Below are 26,215 nucleotides of genomic sequence, written 5' to 3'. Positions count from 1 at the left end.
TAAATGTGGTTGTTAATAGTGAATTGAAAATCTTTGGTCTTTTCTTACAATTTCATATGAAATATACTGAGTTTAATAGTCTTGGAGCATATTCTGTTTGATGCTTTATTCTATGTTTTGCACTGCAAAATATGTATTAACAAAACCAATTGCAGTGAATTTGTTGTGTAGACTGAGAAAAAAAAGTAAGTTTGTCAGTACTAGATGCTTAAGGTCCAAACCACCAGTATCAATCTCTGTTTTGTGGCCATTCAGCCAAGAATTGCAATTTGTATAGATTCCTTCAATATTATCATTATATCATTGATGCTAAATCAATTTTATCTATGGAGTATGTTTGAGACTGCTTCAGAGACTGCTGAGAGTTTGCTTCAACTAAAGTCCGAAGTTTGATAAACATGTTTCAGATGTTACCTATTGGGGGAACTACCAATTATTGTGCATAATGTACATTCTCTAGGTTTAACCTTTGTTCATTGATGTCACTTTATGTGTCTACTGCATGTCCAATATTTGAGTGTTGCTCATCAGTACGGTAAGACTGTATGGTCAGTATTGTAAGTCTCTCTTCTAGTAAGAGAGATAGAGCTAGAATTAAGAAAGTACAGCAGAGGGGCACTAATGTCATGCCTTGCTTGACATATCTGGCATACCACCAGCAAATGCAGACTTCAATTACCTAGTTTTCAGTTCTGACATGACAAAGCTGAATTAATAAATACATTTTTATTGTTGGGAACATGGATAATACTTCTTCAAATCACTTCTTTACTTTGACCAAATATAATAGTACCTATCAGTACCAATTCAGAATATACCCACCATGTCCAAAGAAAAGATTAGGTCAAAACTCTTTGTTGGGCCATGCGTGAAAGACCTGGAATGTTTTACTGCCAGAAAGAGTTACCAATATCACAGTACAGTCTTAAAAAAGCAGATTAGCTATAAAGCTCCATACTAGGTCTTATTGTGGTCCATTTTGAGAAAAAAAACTTTTCTTACATTAGTTGTCCTTTTGACATGTATGTTGTTATAAAGTAGGTTTCAGTGTTATTTTTTAATTGTTGTTTTTGATGTTGTAATTTTTAGTGTGACAAGCTTTTACAATGTTTACCAAATTTGGTATTAATAAATAAATGAATATTAAAAAGAAAATTCTTTGGGTGACCTAACTGAAATGAACTTATTGTTTGCTTTATTTAAGAAGTTGTTGTTTATGTACATTTTGTTTTTAGGTGCTTGGGTCAATATACCTATTAACTGAATAGTCCACTGAAGAAATCATTACACTAACATTTTCTACAAGAGTAAGGTATACTGTACCAACTGAAAGTAAATATTTTGTGTAAAATATTATTGTTTGTTTGTACTAAAAAAAAAATATAGTTTATCAGACGTAGGTTTTTCTTTTTTCTTGATTCCCATTGTTGTATAGCATTTACTCATCTTTTTATGTTTTTTTTTTTAGTGTTGCCAACTGTTAACACTTTTTTTTTCTTATTCTAAAAATTCTTGTTAGTAAAAGTTTATGGATTCTAAGCCAAAATATTTAGATTCATTTGTAAAATTTTTTTACCATCACAATTTAAATTTATACTTTTATTGTATATTATTTTTCATTATAATTATATTTGAAAAGGCAGTGTTATCCAAGAAATATTGATTTCTCCTAAAAATGTTACAGTAGTAATCACATCACACCAAGAATGTTTTTAGATATTTACCTGAAACCATAATTAAATAAAAAAATAACGTTTTTCCAAATTTGTACGTTCACCCCTTTTCTACTGTAAAACTACTATTTAACATGGTGTTGTATCTTTCTCTTGTACTTCAGTCCTGAATTTATATTGGTTGGCTTTCTGTCACTATAAGATATAAGGATGGTTAGTCTGTATAATAGAAATGAAATTTTTTGAAGACAGCATTGATTAAATAGAATGGAAGCACCTAATGGTCTTATACTTTTCTCAGCAAAGGTGGTGTTAATCTTTGAATGAAACTGTTATTGAAAGAAAGAAGTTCAAGTTTATAATTTTATGTTTTCTCGTAGAGGAAAACAAATGCAAAAAAAGGGAAAGCACAAGGAGAATCAGCAGAAGCGAAAAATGCTCCTCACTCAGTAATTGTCTACAGAGGCCATGTTGGCAGGTACCTACAAATATTGATGAGAGATATCAGGAAAGTGATGGAGCCAAACACTGCTAGTAACCTGAAGGTCAGAATTTCTTAAACTAAATATGCAAAACAAAACATCCCACAAATAAAAAAAAACCTCAGAAACTATGTGAAACTGAGTAGAATTTTTAGATTCAGGTTAGGGAAAAGTACCAACAGTATAATCATAATTGCATCAGTGGAATGGTTTAAATCAATCAAAGTAATTTTCTTCAGTGTGCTACTACTACTAACAAGTCACTGCAGCAGAAAGCCACCTCAGGTCAATGGTGCACAGTCCTCCTCCATCCCAATCTTTCCCAAATTATCTGTTTACTCGCTCCCATTCAGTTCCAACTCCCTTTAATCTTTTCTTTTGTCTTCTTTTCACCCCGTTTGGGGATAATCTGCTTTGTTTTTACCCCCAATGGGTGGCTAAAAAGTACAATCTTTTTTTCAATTTATAGAACAGTATTTGTGGTATGGCAAAAAAAAACCTGGAATTCTGTGTCTATTGCTAATGATGTTTTGGTTTGTTTTAAAAGACCAGTAGTTTTGTTTTGTTTTACAAGACCAGTGTGTAATTAAGTTGCTGATCTTAGGAAGAGATTCAAATCTTTATATGAGTGGGGAGAGATATGTGTCATAATTTATTTCAGGAGAGGGACATAATTAAAAAAAAAATATGCAAAAATGGTGAACAAAGTATAAACCTGAATCCCTTGCACCAAGATTTCATGTCCACTTCTGATTTCTGTTGTAGCTACTGATAATTGTTAGTGTTTTTACAAAATAACTGTAGTCTAAACTACAATTTAATCTTAGATGAACTTCTTATGGACATTTCGTTTGTACTCTCGAAAGTTGTCTTCAGCAGATATAATAAAAATAGTTGAACTTTTAAAATGCCAAGAAATTTGAAATTTATTTATAATTGTGAGTCTGTCTTAACTAATAAATCTCGGGTATCAGATTCCTCGAATGTGCGTTTCTTTTGTTTTATATTTTGTTCCAAGCTCCCTTTCTCTTCGATCCATGTCACTACTTTCAAATGGAAACCTCGATTTACACAAACTGTAGTTTCTAATTGAAGTTCGATTAAAATCTAAAAGTGCTTAAAATATGCAACGAATCTAAAGTCCCATTGCCAGAATTTATTCTTTGGATCCTTAGTAGAAAAATATACAGTCAGTGCCTAAAAAAATAGAGTCACTTGCTTCCTTCACGTGTATTAGCTGTTTTTGTTTCCTAGACCACTTTATATTGAAGGGGTGGCTGTAGAAACTTACGTGTATCATTCGATTGAAAATCAAAAGTTCTAGTGCCCTTTTTGGGAGATTAGAAGTGACTGGAAGGTAACCAACTCTCCCTACATTACCCATTTTTGATGCCCAACCTCCTGTAATTCCTTGCAGTATTGAATCAAAACTTTTAGATAGTCATTTTGTTTGAGAAGTCTGAAGTCTTGGGTGTCCGATTGGCCTGGGATTTTCAGGGATCATTCCCTGGGCCATGAGTAACACATGTTTTGTTGGGAGAGGAAGGGTGTTAGTAGGCCCCATTAATATTTTAGCAGATAGGTAGACATGTTGAAACTTGTTTGAAGCAGAAACACTTGACTTGTGAACATCTATGCTGGGTAAATTGTGAAACCATTTTGGAAGTTGTTATAATCCCAAATTCAGTCATTGACCAGTTCCAAGCTTCATAATCTGGATTATTTGTTTCACTATTATATCAAGACCCCCATGAAATTCACATGCCCAGAGTGCAGACTTCATGCCGCTAGTGGAACAGTGCAGTGCAGTCAGTGTCAACAGTGGTTTCATCGAAAGTGTGTAAGCATTTCTATTGAGGAGAGAAAACAATGTGGTGAGTGCTTATGTTTGAACTGCCAGTCCCCCTGTTCTCTGAACGATGACCCTGAACTACCTTTAACAGCACTTTCTCTGCCCCCTAACTCTAACCACGTTGTACACCCAAGTCTGTCACAAAATCAACAACTCCAAGATCAGTTTAAAAAAATCCAGCTTCTCAAGTCCCCCTTGTGTTGACAGTATTAAATATATCCAACAGCTTGCTGATTTCCGAGTTAAATATAATTCACTGTTAGAGAAGAATTTAGACCATGAAACAACCATAGAAGATTTGAAAAAAAAACAAGTTGACGTATTTTTTAATGACGAAAAAAAGGGTACAGTATACTCCATGAACCTGATCTGGAGATTAAAAAACTAAATGAAGATTTCAAATCCCATAACTCCTATCGCCTTCTTATGGCAGATGAATTTTCAACTCTACAAAACAATCAAGTGACCCTAAAATCAAAAATCACCAAAGTACAAGAGAATTTAATCAACAACAAAGCGATTATTACTACACTAGGGGATCAACTATCAAAGTTTAGTAACTCCAGCATTAACTGCAAAATATCCCAAGAGAGCTTACAAATACCTACTTGTAGTATGATGGATGAAGCTGTTGAGTTCATGAATGGTTGAGTGACTTCCGGTTTGTTACAGAAATTATCAGGTGATAATGAAAAAAATTACAGGAATAGCATGGTTATTGAGAAGTCATTACCAGATGATGATATAGTTATTATTTTTGAAAAAATTACGAAAGCGAAGGATAAAAGGAAAAGAAATGTAAAAAGAAGCAGAAAGGAAAATGTGATCTGTAATTATTTTAATTGTAGTTTCAGCAAGTTTCACAAACAATGCAAGTTTTCACATATTTGTCGTCATTTTATTTCAGGAATCTGTGTGTCTGATTAGTGTATTTTTGACCATGTTGACCGGTGTTCTGTTTTATCTTGTATTGATAAGTCGTGTAATTTTGCTCATGTATCATCAGGGGGTGGAGGGTAGGTTTGAAAACCAACCTTTTGAAGGCAGCGCCGAAAGAATTCAGGACCCCCTCCTCCCCTAGATCGTGTTCCATTTGACTTTCAGCTTTATCCCCTGCATACCCGATGCAGAGCAGTATAGCCCAGGAATCCATCCCTCGAAACAGTCCTCCGCCCCTAGTACTTACGTGTGTCCAGTCAACCCAACCCCCAAAATCACTTTATTCAATTTGGACCATCCCCCCTCACCCACATTCGTCCCAAAAATCCACTTTCTTTGGGCTCTGTTCCTCTCCGTGCGTCCAAGAAGTTATCGACTGGTTCTGGATTCCGCCCGTTATTTGCCGAAATAAAGCCAACCCCTCCCCTCTCAGACACCCTCCACCGTACTTTCCTCTCCCAGCATCATCTTGCCTTCCCACCTCCATATAAAGAACACTCCCGATTTGACTTATTCCCCGATCACCAGGAAACCTTTTTCCCTTCTCTTGCACTTAATCCCCCTGGCTACCCTGCCAGTTTGACTCTGGTTTGAGAGTTCCTACATGCGATGATTACCCGTGAATATTCAGATAAAAGATATAGTTTCCCCTCTTTAATGGAAGAAAATTTTACAGAGGTAGAAAATTTTTACTCGCGACTCTGTCAATTTACCCCCCAACTTTTAAAAGTGAACCTCTTCCCCTCCCACTTCAAAACCGGTTTAGTAGTCTCTCGGTCCAGGATGGTGAGTTTGAGCCTTACGACAAACCATCCTACAATACCCCGGGATGGTCTCCCCCTCCTAGCATTAATTTTAACGCTTACCCCGACCAAAGTTGCCTTAGAATAAAGTTTTTTGAGTAAATTTGTTGTTAAAGAGTTTATAAAAACCATTATCATTTCCCCGTTTTCTTCCTTACAAATGCCGAAAGTTTGGATTTTGAAAAGTTAGTTGAGTTAAAAGCAACAGAAAATTGAACCATATTGAGATAATTGCAGTTACTGAAGTCCAAGCACTAAATCCAGATATCCTTAAAATGACTGGTTTCCAGGAGTTTATAAAGGTACGCTCGGTCGACCACTCACTGGGGAAAAAAGGAGGGGGAGTAATGATTTTCGCAAAAGATTGCCTATCTACTACCCTTATCCATGTGCCAGGTCTAGGTGATTGCGATGAAATCATTTGCTCATTTTATTATTCACCCGGACAGAACGCTTGTTCTCGTCATAATTTTCATGACAGGCTCCAAGCATATCTTCACTATGTGACGACAATGTATCCAAATGCCGGCATTTTCATAGCAGGAGACGCAAACGATCTAAGTTTGCGTCCGTTCATGCTCTTAATTGTCTGTGCAGAGATCAGAAGCTTAAGCACATTGTTGTGCTACTACAAAAGGAGGAACCAGTTTGGATGTTATTTGTACCAGCCTTAAAACCTTTTACAATACTCCAACTACCCTTCTCCCCCTCGGTGGTAGCTATTATTTCCTGCTACATTTGAAACCACTGCTAGTTTTTAAAAGAAATTACTCAGTATCTGAATTTTTTTACCTGCCAATTATATGTCAAGGTCTTTTTGATTTGGGATCTTGGATTACGTCTGAGAGTTGGGATGATGTTTTGTCGTGTCTAAATCTTAATTCAAAAGTTAGTTTGTTTCAAACAAAATTAAAAAGAAAAAATTACCAAAATTACTTCCCTGAAGTTGCCAAGAAGGTATGTTCCTCAGATAAACCTTACATTAATGAAAAAAAAAACTAATCCATTTGAAACTAAAACATTATTGCCTCGGAAAGAAACAGGGTGCCTTAGCCTCTGTAAACAAATAAAGACAGAAATACGTCGTGCTAATTCTCGTTGTGGTAAGAATAAATTAAATTCCTTAAAACAGGGCAAACCTCAGCAATGGTTCAAGAAATTGAACGAAATAGGGGGTCGCTCGTGCAAGAACCTTGATTTTCTTCTGGATGAATCACCTGGAAAGACAACCAATGAGCTTAATAAACAGCTAGCTACCATTGTGCAAACGTCCCCCCTTCTCTCGGAAATTTAGCTAATCCCAGAAACTCCAAAAGATAAAATCCTGGAAATTTCTGCGAAGCAAATAATAGAAAAAATACAGAAACTAGAAAAAACTAGTATTTGTCAGTTGTTATCCTAATTAATCTAATAAAGCATTCCCTGATGAAATATTAACACCCCTTGTTAGTATTTTTAATCATATTAATAATTCCGGATGTTATCCGTCGTGCCGGAAGCTGGGCTATATTACTCCAATCCAAAGGAAGGGAGCTCTGAACGATTTTACTGGAGTACGATCAATCACCTTGACCTCATTTTTTCAAAAATGTACGAGGGTTTCTTAGCTAGTTGGTTAAAGGCAGAGAATCTTGAACTTATTGACTTACAACAATTTGGAAACCTAAACCTGAAAGGGACATCTACTTCACGCTACTTTGTTTGTCTTCTTGACACAATTCTTAAAAACCTTGAAAACTGTGATACTTGGTTGAATCTTTTATTAATTTATCTACAGAAAGGGTTCGACCTAATTGACCACAATATCCTTGTAAAAAAAACTGCTTACGGAGTTTCAAGTGAGTCCCTTTCGAGTTAAAATTTTTGCCTCCTTTTTAACAAATCGTTCTCAAGCGCTTGAATATACAAATGTTTATTCCGATCTTCTTCCTATCTTTTATGGGGTCCCCCGGAAAATTCTGGTGGTCCGATTTTATTCCCTATGATGGTTAATAGCCTCATGACTGACCACACAGAGCGATGGAAGCATGTGGACGACCTTACTGCACTTGAGGTTTGTCGACGAAATATTAAAAGCTCAAATATGACATTACTTGACGATGTCACACAGGAGGCTTCTTTGTCGAAGATGAAAGTTAACGCTAATAAATCGTCAGTACTGACGGTTAATTTTTTAAATCATCCCCTTTTTTCACAAACCTCATTCTTCCCAAAATCTCTGTCACATGCACTAAACTACTCGGGGTGACAATTACTGCTGACTTGAAGCAGGACTCCCCTGTTCAAAACATCCTCAAAAAAGCTTCCTCTTCGGTTTCCCTTCTAAAACTTCTGATAAAAATTTTCTTGACCCCCTAAGGATCTTCTCCAACTTTATTGTTCTTTTATTTGGCCAATACTCGAGTTTGCTTGTCCAGTGTGGCATTTCGGTCTTTCTTCAGAGCATATCTATACGATTGAAAATGTCCAAAAACGAGCCCTTAGAATCATAAGTGGTGAAAGTAAGGTTCAGTATCATTATCCACTTGGTAAGCTCAAGCCCACCATGTTGGCCAAGAGAAAAAAACCTCATGTGCTTTCGTTTCAGTACCAAGATTCTGTCTATTGCCTGATTACGTTCCATCATCCCCAAACCTTACCTTCCCTCCCGCTATAGACCGTCCCGTATACAATTCCAAAAAGTCTCCAAACTGACTGTAATCCCCACTAAACATGAACGATATCGCAAGTGTTTTGTTCTGAGTTTTAATGAGTTGTATAATAACCAGGAAAACTAGTCATTAATTTTATTGTTATCTATGTATTTTTATTTTTGACTTTTTAACTAAGTGTTGACTCTTTTTTTATGTATTTTGTACAATGAATTATGTTTGACGTGAAGTTCAAATTCTTTCCAATATATATATATATATATATATATATATATATATATATATATATATATATATATATATATATATATATATACATATATATATATATATGATGTAATATGTTATATACTAGTGCTATTTGTTACGTAAAATTCAAATTTGGCAACCATGCTGTGATAGAAGCTTTTAAATTAAAATTCTATTCTAAGATTTTCTATCTTTATTGCTGGAGAAAAAAAGTCATTCCACGCCCCCTTACTTACATTTGCAAGGAAAAGTAAGGGGGCAGAAAGAAAATCTTCGCCTATTTCTGCTTCAAAGAAGGTGCAACATGTTTACCTATCTGCTAAAATGTTAGTGGAAGATGAGAAGGGGCTGTAGGAACGACCGAGGGATCAACGTTTTGCCTCATATCATACAGATTCAAAACCGATGCACGCTTCGATTTAAAATATTGTAATGTGCCAACATTTCAACTAAGAAGCTTGATGTGGAAGGGGCGGACCGTACCAAAAGGGCCTGTCTACTTAGACATTAAGAGCTACCTACAAATTTGAAAATCTCTGTGGGATTCTGGTTCTAAAAGGTGCAACATGTCTACCTTTTTTTCAAATGATTTAGGTAGGAGACACGGCAAGGGGGGAGGGGTATGGATAGGGCATGAATATTACTTTTTACCTTTTTACAATCGAGGATCTTCACTCTTTTTTTAATATATATATATATATTTTATATATATATATATATATATATATATATATATATATATATATATATATATATATATATATATATATATATATATCGTGAAAAGAGAAATCACCAATGAAACAGCACAAACACAAAAAAAAAAAAAAAAAAAAAAAAAAAAAAGAGAGAGACAGAAGGAGAAAAGGAAGACTGTTTTCCTAAATTAGTGATCAATATAGACCAGCACTTGAATGAGGCCTTAACCCTACTCATCCATACAATCACATAGGTCAAACAGCATAGCCATACACAATCAACCATAAAGAATAATCCATGGACAGGCAGTCATGTCGTCAATAAGTATAAGTCGTCATTTACCAAACAATAGAAAAAATAATATAGACAAATAATTCAGAGGCAACAACCCAACACAAGGGCTCATCAGGAGAATACACTGACCTATATAGGGTTTCGCCACTTTAAATTCTCTACCCAGCACAGTGTTGTGGCTACCATAGAATATCCATGGCACAATAGAAAAAATAATATAGACAAATAATTCAGAGGCAACAACCCAACACAAGGGCTCATCAGGAGAATACACTGGCCTATATAGGGTTTCGCCACTTTAAATTCTCTACCCAGCACAGTGTTGTGGGTTATGTATATATATATATATATATATATATATATATATATATATATATATATATATATATATATATATATATGTATATATATATATATATATATATATATATATATATATATATATATATATATATATATATATATATATATATATATATATATATATATATATATGTTGTGGGTTATGTATATACAGTGTTGTGGCTATATAGTATATATATTTCCCATAAATTTAGACGTTTTTTCTGTTCATTTTTGCTGTCTTTTTTTTAATTGTTGCTGTTTCTTTTGTTGTTTTTTTATAGTTTTGTATGTGGAAAGATATCAAGTCTTAAGAGCTTGTAATGGAAAACTAGGATGGTTGGGTGGAAGTATTAGTTGTGAAACCAAATTTTAAACCTAAAGGAAAAAAGATGAAAACAATTGTTTGACTTTTATATTCATTTTTAGGTGCGCCCCAAGTGCAGTTTGCAGGACTATGTTTCAATCGCTGGATCTTTCCATGTGACACATCTCGGAATCATCACCAGATCAGAATTGAGTCCTTATTTAAGATTATGCAGGATGCCGCAGGTATGTAAAACATCTACTGTTTCTGACTTAGAACACTGGTTTAATTAAAAAGAATGAAAATAAGATACCCTTAAAACGAAGTTGTTAATTTTTTGCTGCCTGGGTTGCTAGAAAAAAAGGTTGTACAGTGCATACTTTGCTTTGGCTTAGGTTTCCTACTGTCTTGAGGTATGAGAATTCAAATATCTTGGCAGCAGAATTACCCAAAATGGGAACTGACAGAAAAGTCATGCAGCATATAGCGTATGCAGGTGCAGCATTTTCTCAGCTGAGTAACCTTTGGAAATTCAGAAATTACTCCCAGAAAGTGAAACTCAGACTATTAGGTACTTATGTATGGATGTGAGTTACGAAGCCTTTGAAAGAATGCAAAGAACCGATTACATAGCTTCGAAAACAATTGCCTACGTAGAATCCTTGCGATCCACTGGACGGATATAGTGAATAATGCTTAGATAAGGGCAGATACCAAACAGCCAAAGGTAACCAACAACATCAGAGTAACGAGATATATGGTGTACACCATATATCAAGACCGATATATGGTGTTGGACCCCTCCCGTTCTTCCAAGGAGGGAAAGAAGAGTGCAACACACTAGTTCGCTCCCTGGAGAAAGAGGTAATAGGTCTTTTTTTTCACGAACACTAAACTGGCAAATTTGCCGTTTTTATCAGGCCAACAAGCCGTTTTATCAACGCCAACAATCAAATTGAGATATTGTCAATTTTAATTTCATTGTCAAGAGTACAATTTTCATTTATTTAGGATTTCAACAAACGCTGGCACAAAGCTCTTTCTATAGCACTCAGCTCTTGCATTCATTGGAAACCGGAATTTTTCGTGCTTTTGATCGAAATAAATGTTGGTAGGCAATAAGAGGCTGGGAGCAGATATTGAAAACGTGGGTTAAGACGTAGGTTATTTCCAAATTTGGTGCAGAGTAACAAGTCGGGCTGCCAAGGTTGAGATGCAATATTCCTTGAGAAGGAGAATGTAAGAAACTTTGTCTCGATCATTGATAATTCTCAGTGCCCTCTTCTGGATAATTTCCAGCTTATCGGTTTGATACACCGTAAGGCCAAAATGCCATACCGGGTAAGTATACTCAGGCATTGGACAGATAAAATACATGTAAAGGTGGAGGATATGTGCTTTTGGGCATGAAAATTTAGCAAATAGCCTAAGCAGAGATGCTCTAGCCTGTTTAATAATAGAACAAACATAGCCCTCCGATTTCAAATCGCTTGTCAATGTAACCCCTGAGAATTTAGTTTTTGTTGTAATTATTTCATTAGATATCGAAGTTATAAACGATGGCTTTGATTTAAGAAAACTGATGGTTATAATATTAGATTTTTGAGAATTCACTTTCATTTTTGACTTGACTGCTTCACTTGCAGCGTCTTCGAGAATGTCCATTGCACTGCTCTCAATATTCTTCTGCACTTTTCAAGCAATCACATGTCATCCACAAACTTCCATCGATCGGCTGATTCATTAGCAAGATTGTTGATCATTACCAAAAATAGTGAAGGACCTGCAAGTGTACCCTGTGGGAATCCTCAAGAAATAGGAAGGGAACCAGAATAAACATTTTTATACTTAACAACTTGACTTCTGTTGGTCTTGAAACTACCCTGAATGAGCGCTGATCCCTGGTACAAATTCAGTTGAATTAGAGGTCTACCGTTGCTGTCTTAAGCGCCTCTAGGCGTGGAAAGACCTGTGTCTAAGTTAGTAAGATACAGGAATGATTGGTCCCCATTTTGAACGATCCCGGGCCATGTCCGGTGTTGACAAGTGTTTTTCGTTAAATGTGGCTTGATATTCTTAGCACCAAGATAAACCCAGCACAAAACGTGATAGAGGGAATTATCCTTGTTTTACTTTATTCGTGTGTTGACAATATCGCTATTTCTGTAGTCGGATTTCGCTACTTCTACGTATAAGCCTGGTCTGGATTTTGACCTGAAAGTTTGGCACGGTAGCACTCCAACTACTGGTCACTATTGTTTGGGGACAGTCGTTTCGAAGTCAAATAGTCTTTTTCGGTAACTTTAAAAAAAACTCTATAGTTTGCACCTTTGCCGCTTCCTTTCTCTTACGCTCATCACATTCTTTAGATGAGTAACTATAGCTCTGTCATCAGTGAGTTTGTGTTCATGAAGCTGTTTTTCAAGATACAGTTGTACAGCAAACCAATTTGTAAAATGAGGTGTAAAAATCAGTATGACCGGAGCTATAAAAATAGTGCTAGCAGTTTTATATTGTAATTTAGCTTTTAGTCTCTAGATGCCACCCTTGGGATCAACATATTCAGATTTATTTCCGGTCCTCCTTTCCTTGTTCATGGATGTTTTTGTGGAGATGGTTTTACTGGAGCTTTTTTTATATTTCGGAAATGTACAGCTGAAATCTTTGAAATGGTTAAACACAATCTTTGCAGCGATTGGCTTCAAATTTTAACGAATTGCATCGTAATGAGACTATCTCTTGCTCGAGTGCGCTGAGTGGTTTAATCCTTTCCCTAGTGATTTGATGTCGTTAAAAGGCTATTTAAGTCAGAATAATGTAACTTGGATTTCATTCTTGGTTGTCCGTAACGCAGACTTACTCTACGGTGAATATTTTCTATGGCTACTGCATATCAAATTATTTGATCTGCTGGAGCAGATCAAGAAACACAACTTAATCCATGATGTGTTTGAGCGTGAATATCAAACAGTTCGTGGTAACGAACTGTAGTAAGGAGCGACCCGGCTCAAAAGTAAACGAAACTCTAAAAAACGGAATTTTGATGTTACAACCAAATGAGCCACCTGAAAAGTTTATACAACCACCATCCCTTCCATAAGAACCTTAAATGCCCCAGGGGCATAATTTATAACCCTCGCCTTTAGGCTCTGGTGGTTTGTATCAACCTTAAAAGCCTTGTTCTATGATCTTTGGACTATTTTGAATAAAAGACCTGTCTCAAAATATCGATTGGATGTATCTCGTGAAAACACAACATGCTTGTGTGTGTGGGGGGGGGGAGAGCTGAGCTCTGATCACTTAGACTCTTAAAACGGCCACTAGAACTTCTAATTACCAATTCAATTAGTCCCTCTCAAGCATATACGACCACCCTTTCTGTAAGAACCTTATATACCCCCAGGGCATTACTTACAACCCTTGTCCTGAGAGCTGTAGGGGGAGGTTGGTCTTCCTCATAGACATAATTTCCGGACCCTTCAACTACGATGAACAAAATTGTTATCTCCAAGTTTTGATGAGAGGTATTAGGGAAAATGATGAGTGTTGAGGGGGGGGGGAGTGGCTGGTTGCTCTCAAATGACTTTGACTCTTAATAAGGGCACTATAACTTCCAATTTCAAATCAAATGAGCCCCATCTGAAGTTTATACGACCGCCTATTCCATAGAAACGTTATATGTTCTCATGGTATAACTTATAACCCTATCCCCAGGGCACTGGGAGATTGTGTCAATCCTAGAAATATTATTCTATGTTCTTCGGACTATTTTGGAAAAAAAATCGCTAACTTTTAATTTCAATCAGATACGTTTGGTGAAAAGAGAGGTTGTCTGGGAGGAGGTTGACGCTTAAAAAGAAACTAGAAATTCCAATTTTTAACCAAATGACCCTCTTCTAAAGTTAAACAACCATCCCTTCCATAAAAACCTTAAATGCCCCGTGGTATAACTTACAACCATTGCCCCGAGGCTCTGGTGGTTTGCATCAACCTCAAAAGCCTTGTTATATGATCTTTGGACTGTTTTGAATAAAATAACCGTCTCAAAATTTTTTGTTCGATGTATTTTGGGAAAATACGATATTTTTTGGGGGAGATAGCTTCCCTCATATCACTTTGACTCTTAAAAAGGGCTTTAGAAATTCAGATTACCAATCCAATGAGTCTCCTCAGAAGTATATACGACCACCCTTTTCATGAAAACCTTATATGCCCTGGGGCATAATTTACAACCCTTGTTCTGAGAGCAGTGGGGACGGGAGTTTCTTCCTCAAAGACATAATTTCCAGAGTCTTCGACTACAATGAACAAATTTACCTTCTCTAAATTTTGATTTGACGTCTTTGGGAAATTATGAGCCTGGGGTTGGGGGGGGGGGGGTCTGGTTGCTCTCGATTCCCTTTCGACTTTTAAAAAGGGCACTATAACTTGCAATTTCAAATCAAATGAGCCCCATCTGAAGTCTATATGACGACAGATTCCATAAAAAGTCATGCCCCAGGGCATGACTTACAGCCTTATTCCCAGGGCACTGGGGGTTGTGTCAAACCTAGAGGTATTGTTATATGTTTTTGGATTATTTTGCGCAAAATCACTATCTCCCAATTTTAATGGTTAGTCGGGGAGGCATGCTGCCCTCCACCACTTATGACTCTTAAAAGGGAACTAGAACTTCCAATTTTCAACCAAAAGAGCCTCCTCTAACGTTTATACAACCATCCCTTCCACAAAAACTTGAAATACCCCTGGGGCATAACTTACAACCCTTGCCCCCAGGCTCTGGGATTTGTTTCAACCCCAAAAGCCTTGTTATGTGATATTTAGACTATTTTGAATAAAATGGTTATCTCAAAATTTTTATTAGATGCATTTCTGGACAATACGACGTGTGTGGTGGGGGATAGCTGCCTTCAGATCATTTTGACTCCTAGAAAGGGCACTAGAGCTTCTGATTACCAATCCAATGAGCCCCCTCCGAAGTTTATATGGCCACACTCTCTTTAGAAACCTTATATGCCCCCAGGACATAACTTACAACCGTTGACCTGAGGGTGGGAGGGGGGATTTTTCATCCTCAAAAGATATAATTTCCGAAACTTTCAACTATATTGAACAAACTGGCTTTCTCAAAATTTTAATTGAAAGTGTTTCAGGAAAAGATGGGCATGGGGGGGGCATTTGCCCTCCCATCACTTTCAACTAATAAAAAGGCACTAGTCCTCTGGATTTCCAGTCGAATCAGCCCCTTTTAAAGTTTCTGCGACAACGCTTTCTATAAAAACATTATAAGTCCTATGGGCAAAACTTAAAACCCATGTCCTGAGGGCTGTGGGGGGGGGGTTGTCATCTTCAAAGACATAATTTCCAGAATTTTCAACCACATCGAACAAAATGGCTATAAAAATTTTGACCGGAAGTGTCTTGAGAAATGATGGGTGTCTGGGGGGGGGGGGGGCATTCGCCCTCCGATTACTTTCGAATATATATATATATATATATATATATATATATATATATATATATATATATATATATATATATATATATATATATATATATATTTATATATATATATATATATATATATATATATATATATATATATATATATATTATTGAAACGTTTCGGATCACTATGGACTCCATTGCTTTCGAGAACCTTTCTTTACTGTATGTTTCTTTTGCTAGGGCCCTACTCTGACATTCAGACTTCTCAGATATTCTTTGGCTAAGGACATAACTTCCCTGCAGAGAAGGCAGAATACGTATGATTTACAGTTTAAGACTCATCCTTTGGTGATTCTGAACAACTTTGGAGGATCAGAAGAGATGCATGTCAAAGTCATGTCTTCCATGTTTCAAAACATGTTCCCTTCTATTAATGTCGTCAAGGTATTTTTTTTCTTGTTTTTTTTTATGTTTACATTACTAGAATAATCTTAAGTTACGGAGATCATAGTTAAAGATGTTTTGGTCGTCATGCGCGCACCGTGTATATGATAATTTTGTAAAATTTGTCTTTAATTTTTTTTTCGCTCTGAAAGTGCGTTGAATGACGCAATGAAAAATATCTCCTAGGATTCTCTTCAAAAAGCATGAATGTATTCTTCAAATGTGGTAGATTTTTAGACGTGATTCGCATAGAAAGTGTTTACTTGATAAACAGTAAAAAATAAAAACATAAAAACAATACATTGTAAATGTTGAGTGCGAAAGACTCAAAATTTATTAGAGAGAAAATACCCCCCCCCCCCTCACCCTCCCTCAAAAGAATTTATCAAACATGAAACTAAGTTTTTAATTGAATTCCCGTAAAGACGGTCTAGACCGGGCACTTCCGTGGTGGAGTGTGAACCATAAAGTTTTGGTGATATTTTCCATATTCTCCCGATGATTTTCTTATAACACACTCCTTGTTTTCTAGTTTTAACAAGGTTGCCATGTCCCTTCCTGACATAAATTCCGCGTACATGCCCAATCTATAGAATAAAGAGCTTTGTCTTTTAGGTGTAAGAGCAACAACTGGCTACAAAAACAGAACAATTTAAGCCAGGAATAGGCTAATCATAGGAACAATGGAATTGTTGTGTTTTTCTTATAAAAAAAAAGAAGTTGGTTATTTTTAAAATAATGGTAAAACAAAGAAGTCATTGAAGTTGTGGCATAAATGATGTCTTCTTGTAATAAAAGGAGGCTCTGAAGGAATTTTTTGGTTAGAGGAGTAAACGAATTTAAAAGTTTTTTAGAGTTTCTGAATAGAAGTAACTAATAGAACCAGAAACTATAATCAATACGGGAATAGTAATTTGCCTTGAACGAAAACAGACCTCTCGAAATCATATACGGATACTTGAAACCAAATAATAATCCACATGTATGTTCTATGTATGTATGTATTGTATGTTCTATAGAAGAACGGTCTTCGTCCAATGCAATAATTCGGTACCTAAAAGATTTGTTCCAAATCGATTAAGACCTGACAAATACAAGGGGGTCTACGTCGGATTTAATCCCAACTTGAAAAGTAACGAATAGTAGCACTTGAAAATATTCAAATTAGAATAACATTCTTTTTGTAACAGATTTTACAGTGTTAGATATATAATAAATTTATGATAGTGTTGAACTACTATTTGATGGAAATAACAAGCAACTTCGAGAGATACCCTCTACGAAAGGTGGTCCCACATTGCCGTACAACTCCAGATAAAGCTTGATTTAAGTATTTCCTCTTAGATATTTTCTTTTGAGGATGATCAGAGTCGTGTGCCTACGTGTTTGTCGCGTGGTCTTGAAACAGAAAGAGGAATTGCACCAAAACGATATGAGTTGATGTTTTTGTGGAAGACATGTGGAACGTCATATCAATTTCTTCCTTGAAAGGAAGCAGTTGGGCTCTGCCTATGGTACATCCCCCCCCCTCTACTGGATACCCTTTTCTGAATAATCCGGGGTCCCAAAATTTTTAGAGCCCGTTGTAAAGTGATGAGCAGCCATATTAAGTAACATTCTTTTTGTAGGACTTGTATAAGGGGATTATCCAGCTACACAAAAGAAGACTTTTTGAATGAATTGATTATATCAATCCAATTTGAAATAATGTCTTAAGTTTTGTGTGAAGCTAGAAATTGTCATCAGGGTGTTCATTTAATTGGTGCTTTGTACGTGTAAAACTTATTTCTGAAGTCCAAAAGCAACTATGAAACAAATTAAAAGTTTTTCTTGTAAGACATAGTCACAATTGTTGCTCCACATCGATAAACAAGCTGCTGTAACACTCCACTCGGCAACTTCACATCATCTCAGTCTTTTTGGAATAATCTGGCAATGGCATTGAATCAAGTACTTTTGCTAAATTGGGAAAAATTCAAATTTCAATAATGACAAGACTATGCCATTTCAATTATATTTGTCTACCCATGTTAGTTATGGTACTCCTAATTAACCTGTCAAGTTCGGATATGCTTCCGGTCTGAAGTCCTGAAACAAAAGGGCTCTTTTCCTGTTTTCTTGATTTCACACTAGACAAAGGTTAAGGTATAAAGTTTTACTTGTGAATAGTTTTGCTCAAGGACTCAAATAGGTAAAAATCTGAAAATTACATTTTGTAGCTTGTTATTAGAAAACTTACTTTATTCAACTGGTAAGTGTCCGTAACAGTCAACCCATCACGTTAGATTTTGCAGCAGGTAGCTGAATTCATTATTTCTCCAGATTATTGTGAAAACCAGAGGCATTTGGTCTCTTATCATCATATGAGGGCATATCCTGTTTTGACTCACGACTGAAGAAGTTAGCCAAAAATTTCCGGATCGAACTGAAATTCGATTCCAAGTTGAAATTGATTGAAAGGTTTTTAAGAGGGGTGCCTATTGATTCTGTACTTGGGGAAGAGGGAAAAAATTTTACCTCTGTATGTAAAATATCTATTAAGCTTATTCCAAAACCAGTATTGACTATGTTATTCCAAAATTTCGCTGAACCAAAAAAAAATAATTCCAATAATATTTAGTTTTGCTAAGCTTTGAATCAGATACAAAATTACGTGAACACTATAAATACTTCTTCCGTTCTGATTCTTCTCGATTTCTTCCCTAAGTCGCCTAAAACATCGTCATTATCCATTATCCACCTTAAGAATTCATTTTGTAGACATATATGCGAGATCGTTCAGTCCGCCCTCCGCTGTCTAATTTCTGAGGTATAATTTCTTTTCTTTTGATGCGCTAAATGATTGATTTGTTAACAAACAATTAAAACAGGCAAGCGGGAATACGAGTATATCAGTCAAGATATCCAATCGAAATATTAATCTCGTATACAATTAGGAGTAAATGTATAAATGAAAAAAAAAGTTTATCGCCCACAAAAAGAGCCTTATAAACTTTACAGGAACGATGAAATTCGCCTACAGACGTTTCAATTGCTTTGCAACACAGTCAGCTCACCAAGGAGATTAGCATCAAAGAAACAAAACTGGTCTTAGATTTGCAGTTTTGCAACAGTATCAACTATAAAATGAGATACCAGAAGCTGGCTTTGAAATACTGTTGCTGGGTGGTCAGGAAACTTCATATTGAACTCATCACACAGCTTCTCTAATAGAAGGAAATTCCACATCAGCCATTTCTTTTTTTGTGCACTTCCATAGATTAATAGGTTCGCAGCAGGCAAGTAGGCCAAATTTTGCTTCTTTAGAGAAACAGAAGTTGAAAACTAAATTCAACTGACTTCCTTTATCACGACGTTGACTTCTACCAATAAACCTGGATTGTTCTGATCGGTGGCGAATAGTTTTAAAGAAAGGTGAGAAAAGGAAATTCTTCTCGTGTGGGCAAGTTATGTTTTTCTATTAAACCTTAAGAGCGACCTAAAAGAGCTTGGTTATGTGTTGATACAGTGAACTACGAGGGGTGCAAAACGGCTTAGGTTTCCCATAACTTGATCTTTGGGACTCGTTTTCCTCTACTCAAGGACTTTTCCATTTATGCATTTATAACTTCGACAAATTTGATTTTTGTTATTTAAAGCCCAATCCGTTCTGCGCCCCTCATTTTCACGTATACTCATAGATTTTCTGGAAAGAGTAGTTTTCTACTTTCTAGTCTGTTTCGAAAACCAATTTAAATTATTTTTCAATGCAAACACTAAAAATAGTTGGTGGCCCTCATAACGCTACACTGTCAGTTGTCGGGTACGTACCTATCTTTGATGTAATATTTTGTAGAATCAGCAATATTGGCAATAAAATACTAGCAAAACGTTGGTATTTTCACAGAAATTCTGTGTATATTGTCTTACTTCCTTTTTTTTGCTCTTTTTTCCGTCTGTGGCTTTTCTATCCTTGTATATATTATATTTTATGCATCCTTCATAAAATTGGTCTATTTATCCCAGTGCACTTGCGATAATCAGAACCGAAATGAGCTTTCGTTTCTAGAGCTGTAGCATTTTTGCACCGAACCCATTTCGTTTAACTTTTGATGGAATGACACTGTCTCTGACTACTTTGGTTTTTGTATATGTGACTCGTTATTCCTAAAAATCTAGGTCTAATTTGAATCCTGGAAAAAAAAATGTTTTAACCGAAACCATTCGAGGCGATTTCGCAGCCTCGAAGTATTAGATATCAATAAATGTGACAACCCTAAAACGTCTGAAAAGGAAATCCAAGTTTCTTTTGTTTCCACTTACATCAAACCCCAAAAACTTAAATTTTAACGACTCTACTTCCAGCTTTATTCAACTGATTCGGGCTTCTTTAGCAGTAAATTAGGAGAGACTCCATACCCCTGCTGATAACAACTTTAGCTTTAAAAAGATCCTTTTTGTCTGATAGTATTGTAATTGTTTTTATTTTTAGCTGAAACTCGTGAATATTCGCCGTTGTGTCTTATTCAGCTACGACGAAGAGACAGGGACCATTGAGTTCCGACATTATTCCATAAAAATTGCCCCGACTGGTGTTTCGAAAGCGATCAAAAAAATTGTAAAGAGCAAAATACCAGACTTATCACGCTTGGATGATATTTCTGAATTTCTTACAAAAGATACACTGTCAGAGAGTGAGGGTGAAGATGAACCTGGGAATCAAACAATATTGCCGCAAACACTTTCCTCCAGAGGTGGTAAAGTAGGACAACAATCTGCTGTCCGAATGGTAGAACTGGGTCCAAGAATGACAATGAAACTAGTTAAAGTTGAAGAAGGTGTGATGGATGGTGAAGTGCTGTACCATAGCATTGTTAAGAAAACAGAAGAAGAGAAGAAATTGATTAGACAGCGTCGAGAGCAAAGAAAGAAACTGAAAGAAAAGCGAAGGAAGATTCAGGTAAGCTGGAACTTTCTCAGCTTCTTTTATTCCAGATTAAGTTAGTGTTTATTTCCCTGTCTGTAGAACACAGTTTTCAATTTTTATTGCACAGGTATTTTTCAAGGCATTGTAAGAGGAGTGATTAAATGGAATTTTTCAACCCGAGTTCTCGAAATTGGCTGGCTTCTGGTAGCCAAAAACCTTTTGGCTAGTATTTGAATGAAGATATTTACATATATCTGCTGTGTTTCATTCATAAGGGAGGAATGTAAGAAACCAAGTTAGAAATATCAGAGAGAAAGCTTTAAGGTGCGCAGAAGAGGGGCGTGTTTGTAAAAGTGGAATAGAAACTACAGATAAAATTGTCAAGGATATGAAAAGTGTCAACCATAAGACATTGCATATTAAGAAATTGAGAGGAAGTAGTAAATCCTGACGTTTGTCAGTTTCCAAATAATAAAATATGCAAAGGCTAGATAGCTCTGGCTGCTGCTGAGTGTTGTATGGGGTTTTTCTCTTTTTATTTTGAATAGACAAAGTATTACGGACATGGAAAGAATTATGAAAGAAGAACACAGTATAATGTGTGACCATGTTCATAGATCAAATTTTTTTCACAGAAAATATTCAAGAAACATTGTCAGACAACGAAATGTCGGAGACTATTCAATGATGCAAAATTTCACAGTATAAAGAAATAAGCCAGAATGTGTTTCCTTCGAACCTAACCCCCAAACCCCCTAATGTCCAGATTTGTATGCTTCTCTTTACATTTTCACTGTTATATGTTTTTTTTGGGTTCCACCATCCCCATTTTACCCTGAACTTAGTTCGTGTTTACGTGCCTGGCAGAAAGCAGTTTAACTATCCATATCGGCAATTAATGTCTAAAGTCGTCTAATTTGACGAATATAGTTTGCATTAGATCTCGTTTTATTTCCTACGTGACTGTGTTTTAAACTTTTGCAAATTTCATTTGTATATTTGAAATCATTTAATTTTTGTCCAATTTACATTTTTTTTTTTTTTTTGACTGTTTCGATTTTGTTATAAATAAACAGGTTTTGTAGTTCTATTTGACTTGACTGATTAAGCTATATTTATAAATACTATTTACGTTTTAAGGAGGCGAATGTGCGAAAGAAAGAGCAAGAAAAATCTGTACTCGATGAAAAGGCAATGGAAGGCATTAAAAGAAAAAAGGAAGAATGGAAGGCTGAAAAAGAACGTAATCTGGAAGAAGAGGAAGAAGATAATGACGAAGAATGGTTTAAGAAAGAAATTGGCGTAGCTCCTGACAAAGGTAATCTAAGCTAGAAATGTTCAAAAATTTTCAAAAATTGGCTTTACTTTAGTGTATCATAAAATTGAATAACATATAATGGTGAGCCATCTCAATTTAGACAGACAGATTTTTATCAACATTTTTTCAGGAGTAGGGGCTTCTGTTCAAAAACTTATGAGCAAACTCCGTAGAGCAGGTGCTATTGTTATTTGCCTGTCTGGCATAGCTGAGCTTTTCTATTTATAGGCTTGATTTCCATTACTTTTTGTTGTTTTAAACCCGCAACATCAGTTGTCTTACCTGATTTTTAATTTGAAGTCGATTAAATGTGTTCCTCTATGAGCTAGAGGACATGACACAGATGCTGTTGACATTTAGCTAACCATAGAAATAGTACGAGTCATTGCATTATTGTTTTCAAAACCACTGGTAAAAACATTTTAATTGAACCACTTTCAACAACAACTCTAAACGAGAAGGGTGATCTTCGTCACTACTCATTGGGCTCTCTGAATAGTACTCAGTGGCTTTGGAAGAGATATACTACCCTACTGAGTGCCTCTATTTCAAGGACTGCAGTTGGAAAACCTGAAATTGTATATTTTTACACTAAACTATAGATAGCACATATTGCATAAAGTATTGCATGTCAATTTAATTACTCCAAGCAATCCTCACACGTAGGTGGGCTGGTCAGAATTTGCTTGAGGTCTTATTACAGTAAAAAGATCCCCTCGTACAACATCTTACTGCAGTTGATCCCAATTAATTCTAATAACTTATTGAAAAAGCGTATTGATTGTAGACTATTGAACGCTGTTTGTACATCAACATGAACTTCTTACAAAAGAAAAATCAAAAAAATCTGGCAAACCCGTTGAACCTTTGAAAAAAAAATATTGTTAGCTTATACTAATAGATAAATATAGCAAGAATTTTCTATCTGTAAAATGACGAATTGTAGCTTATTGAGCCTTGAAGAATGAGAAGAAATGATTAATTGCAACAAGTTTTAATAAGTGCTTTAGAATGCAAATTTAATAGTTGTAGTTACCTATTGAACGCCAAAAATCAGTTGCAATAAGCTAATTGAACGCGAGGAATATATCTATGAATTATGAATATAATACCTAAACTTTTGGAAAATCGAAAATAAAAAAGTTTCTAAGCTTTTCGGTGAAAATTTTCTATATTAGCATCACCATTCTAGAAGTGTCCTACTGGCATAATACGTAATTGCAAAAACTGGAAGAATCAACATGATTTCCAACTATAAACAGGTTTTAGTGATATATCTAATATTTAAAAATTAATAAACAAGCTTAAACTATTTTCAAATACTATAGTTGACATGAACTAGTTACTAGCAACCCAACGTAGAATATTTTAGCCGTAATTTCTAAGGAATCATAAATTCAACTATGTGTCGGAAAACAACTTTCGCTGCTTATAGTTTTTCACTATAGATAGAACCGAAATGCCTTCACCGGATCCTTTAAACTCCAGTTAATTTAATTCTCCTGGCACGATCCTAAGGTGCTCTAACGCAGCTGACAGCTTTTGTAATGTATGTACTTCGTTCTTTTTAGACCTATTTCCGTCTACTGGAAAGAAGCGCAAGTCTGATGGTGGTGTTGGAAGCATAGCTGCAAAGCGGCTTAAAAAATTCTCTGAAAAGAAGCAAGACAAGCCAAAATTGAAGAAGACTGCCCAAGACCTGGAAGATCTGCTTAAGCATAAGAAAAACTTGAAAAGGCTAAAAACTGGGAATACAAAGCAAAAGTCTTTCAGACCTGCTAATATTAAGAGAAAAAATAGAAAATAAATCATTTTTCTGTCTTATCGCTTCTGTTTTATGTTATACAAACTGTTAGTTGTATTTTTATTTGTTTTATGTTTTTGTTACCGGTGACTGTCAGGAGGCTGCTGAATCTTAGGCTTTTTATTATTATTTTTTTCAGATGGGTCCTCACCGACAATGGCGTTGAAGTCCTCGATGACAAACGCTATATCTTTTTGAAACAGAGTCCACTAGACGCTGAAGTTGGAGATAGAAATTTTCAGATTCTTCATTATCTCTGCTTGAGTCGGATGCATATACTCGGATGATTGTAAGATTTGCTGGTGAGCCTTTCAGGCGGATCATGATCAGACGTACAGAGATGGGTGTTGCTGCGATTAGTGATCTCCTAGCCTTACTGGAGAGTAGGAAGCCAACACCCTGCCGGTGTTTCCAATCATTGCGTCCTGACAGTATTAGAGTAGCGATATCAAGTTTTTCTTCGCCGGGGACTGGGATGTTGGTTTCGGATAGGCCGACTACGTCCCAGTTTTAACGGTTTATCTCTCTCAGGAGGAGTTCCTTTTCCCCTTGTTTTGCGAGTGTTCTGATGTTGAGGGTACCAATTGATAACGTCGATTTAGGTGATATAATGGCATCCAAGGGTAGAGTTGTCAAATTTGAGGTATTTGCGCGATTTACGCTCGTCGTATTGTCGGCTGCCCCGAACGCGGTAGCGTCGTCGGGGTTTTCGGACGCGGTAGCATCGTCGAATTCCCAGGATACGGCAGCTTTGGTTCTCTCATTCATTTGTTTGCTCATAATCATCATGAAAGTGAAGGAGGAGTTTCTCGACTTACGTCAGGACAGCAATAAGCCACTCCTCCCTGTTCCTAGCAGGGGCCGACTACATCTCTTGCGGATAATGCGCCCTTATGGCATCCTGCATCAAGAACAATTTACCCATTGCTGCGGGAGTGGATTGTGACTGACGGGACATGTCCACACGCTGGAAGGCGCTGCCCAGTGCAAATCAGAGGGGCCATCCTCCTCCTCCACCTGTATTTATGTCCCCCCCCCCGGTGAGGGTGTTCCAGTTATATTTCAAAATCCCCCAGAAATCGGGTCCCTCCTTGGTCTGCAGCTCTCATCTCCATGGAGGTATCTTACATATCTGTAGGACGTTCCCCTATCCACCACCTGAGAACGCGCTGAATGGCCCGGGGGAGGCCCCAGCTGAGAAGGTAACTCAGTAGGTACTCAGAAATCTTTATATGGGTCAAATGAGATAGTTAGATAAGATATACTAAGTACGAATGTTCTAATGATTAATCTAATTAAATTTTGCGCTGATACTCAAACTCGATGATACAGCTATGTTTCAGAAATAATTTTCCTGGGTAGTGGTTTTGAAATGCGTTGTTTACCGAAAATGTATTGCTTTATTGGGCAAGAAAAGAAGCAAAATATCTAGTAAGTTATTGAATATTTTTATGAACTTGTGGAAGATAAGGACCATTTTGAGCGTGAATAAAATCAAAGAAAAAATGTATCATTTCCTCACGTGTGCCTAGGAATAGAAGGATGCGGCAATCCTGCTTTGATATTCTATGACTCAACGGTTGCGTAGACAGAAGTATATCTGCTGCGTAAAGCTAAAGATATTTATCGTTTTTTATCATGTATGTCATAACCCCAGGCAATGTAAAAATTAGTGCCTGATATAGAGTTGTATCCAAGGAATTTCTTTTCGAAGGAATCAAGACAGATTTTCAGGTATGTCGTCCCTCAGGAGACTGTTCCAAACAGAAGGATTTCCTTGATACCTCAATAAAAAAAACTTTGATGTTCATTTTATTGAGGTCATAATGAGGTTAAAAAAATGCTGTTATTCTTTTCTTAAGAACTATAATTGTAAGGAAATGTAGTGATATATAAGAAAACAGTATACTACATGGTAATTAATTGCATTCTGCTTCTTGCTCTTTCTAATTTAATGATTGAGGGAGTAGGAACAAATTTACTTAAGAAATCTATTCTCATCTC

At 36.1% G+C, this 26,215-nt stretch overlaps 1 protein-coding gene across 1 annotated transcript in view; it reads left to right on the top strand.

Moving 5' to 3' along the window:
* LOC136031936 (suppressor of SWI4 1 homolog) overlaps window positions 1–24,231 on the top strand; it is a 39,710-nt gene extending 15,479 nt beyond the window's left edge. The window contains exons 2-7 of the mRNA XM_065711932.1: window positions 2,054–2,218; window positions 10,414–10,536; window positions 15,980–16,183; window positions 20,655–21,122; window positions 22,230–22,407; window positions 23,979–24,231. Coding sequence (XP_065568004.1) covers window positions 2,054–2,218; window positions 10,414–10,536; window positions 15,980–16,183; window positions 20,655–21,122; window positions 22,230–22,407; window positions 23,979–24,214 — 1,374 coding nt within the window. The 3' untranslated portion in view covers window positions 24,215–24,231. The remainder of the gene's footprint in view (window positions 1–2,053; window positions 2,219–10,413; window positions 10,537–15,979; window positions 16,184–20,654; window positions 21,123–22,229; window positions 22,408–23,978) is intronic.
* The last annotated feature ends 1,984 nt before the right edge of the window (window positions 24,232–26,215 follow it).

Source organism: Artemia franciscana, chromosome 10, assembly GCF_032884065.1.
Source record: "Artemia franciscana chromosome 10, ASM3288406v1, whole genome shotgun sequence".
Lineage (NCBI taxonomy): Eukaryota > Metazoa > Arthropoda > Branchiopoda > Anostraca > Artemiidae > Artemia > Artemia franciscana.
This window is presented reverse-complemented; position numbering and strand designations above follow the sequence as displayed.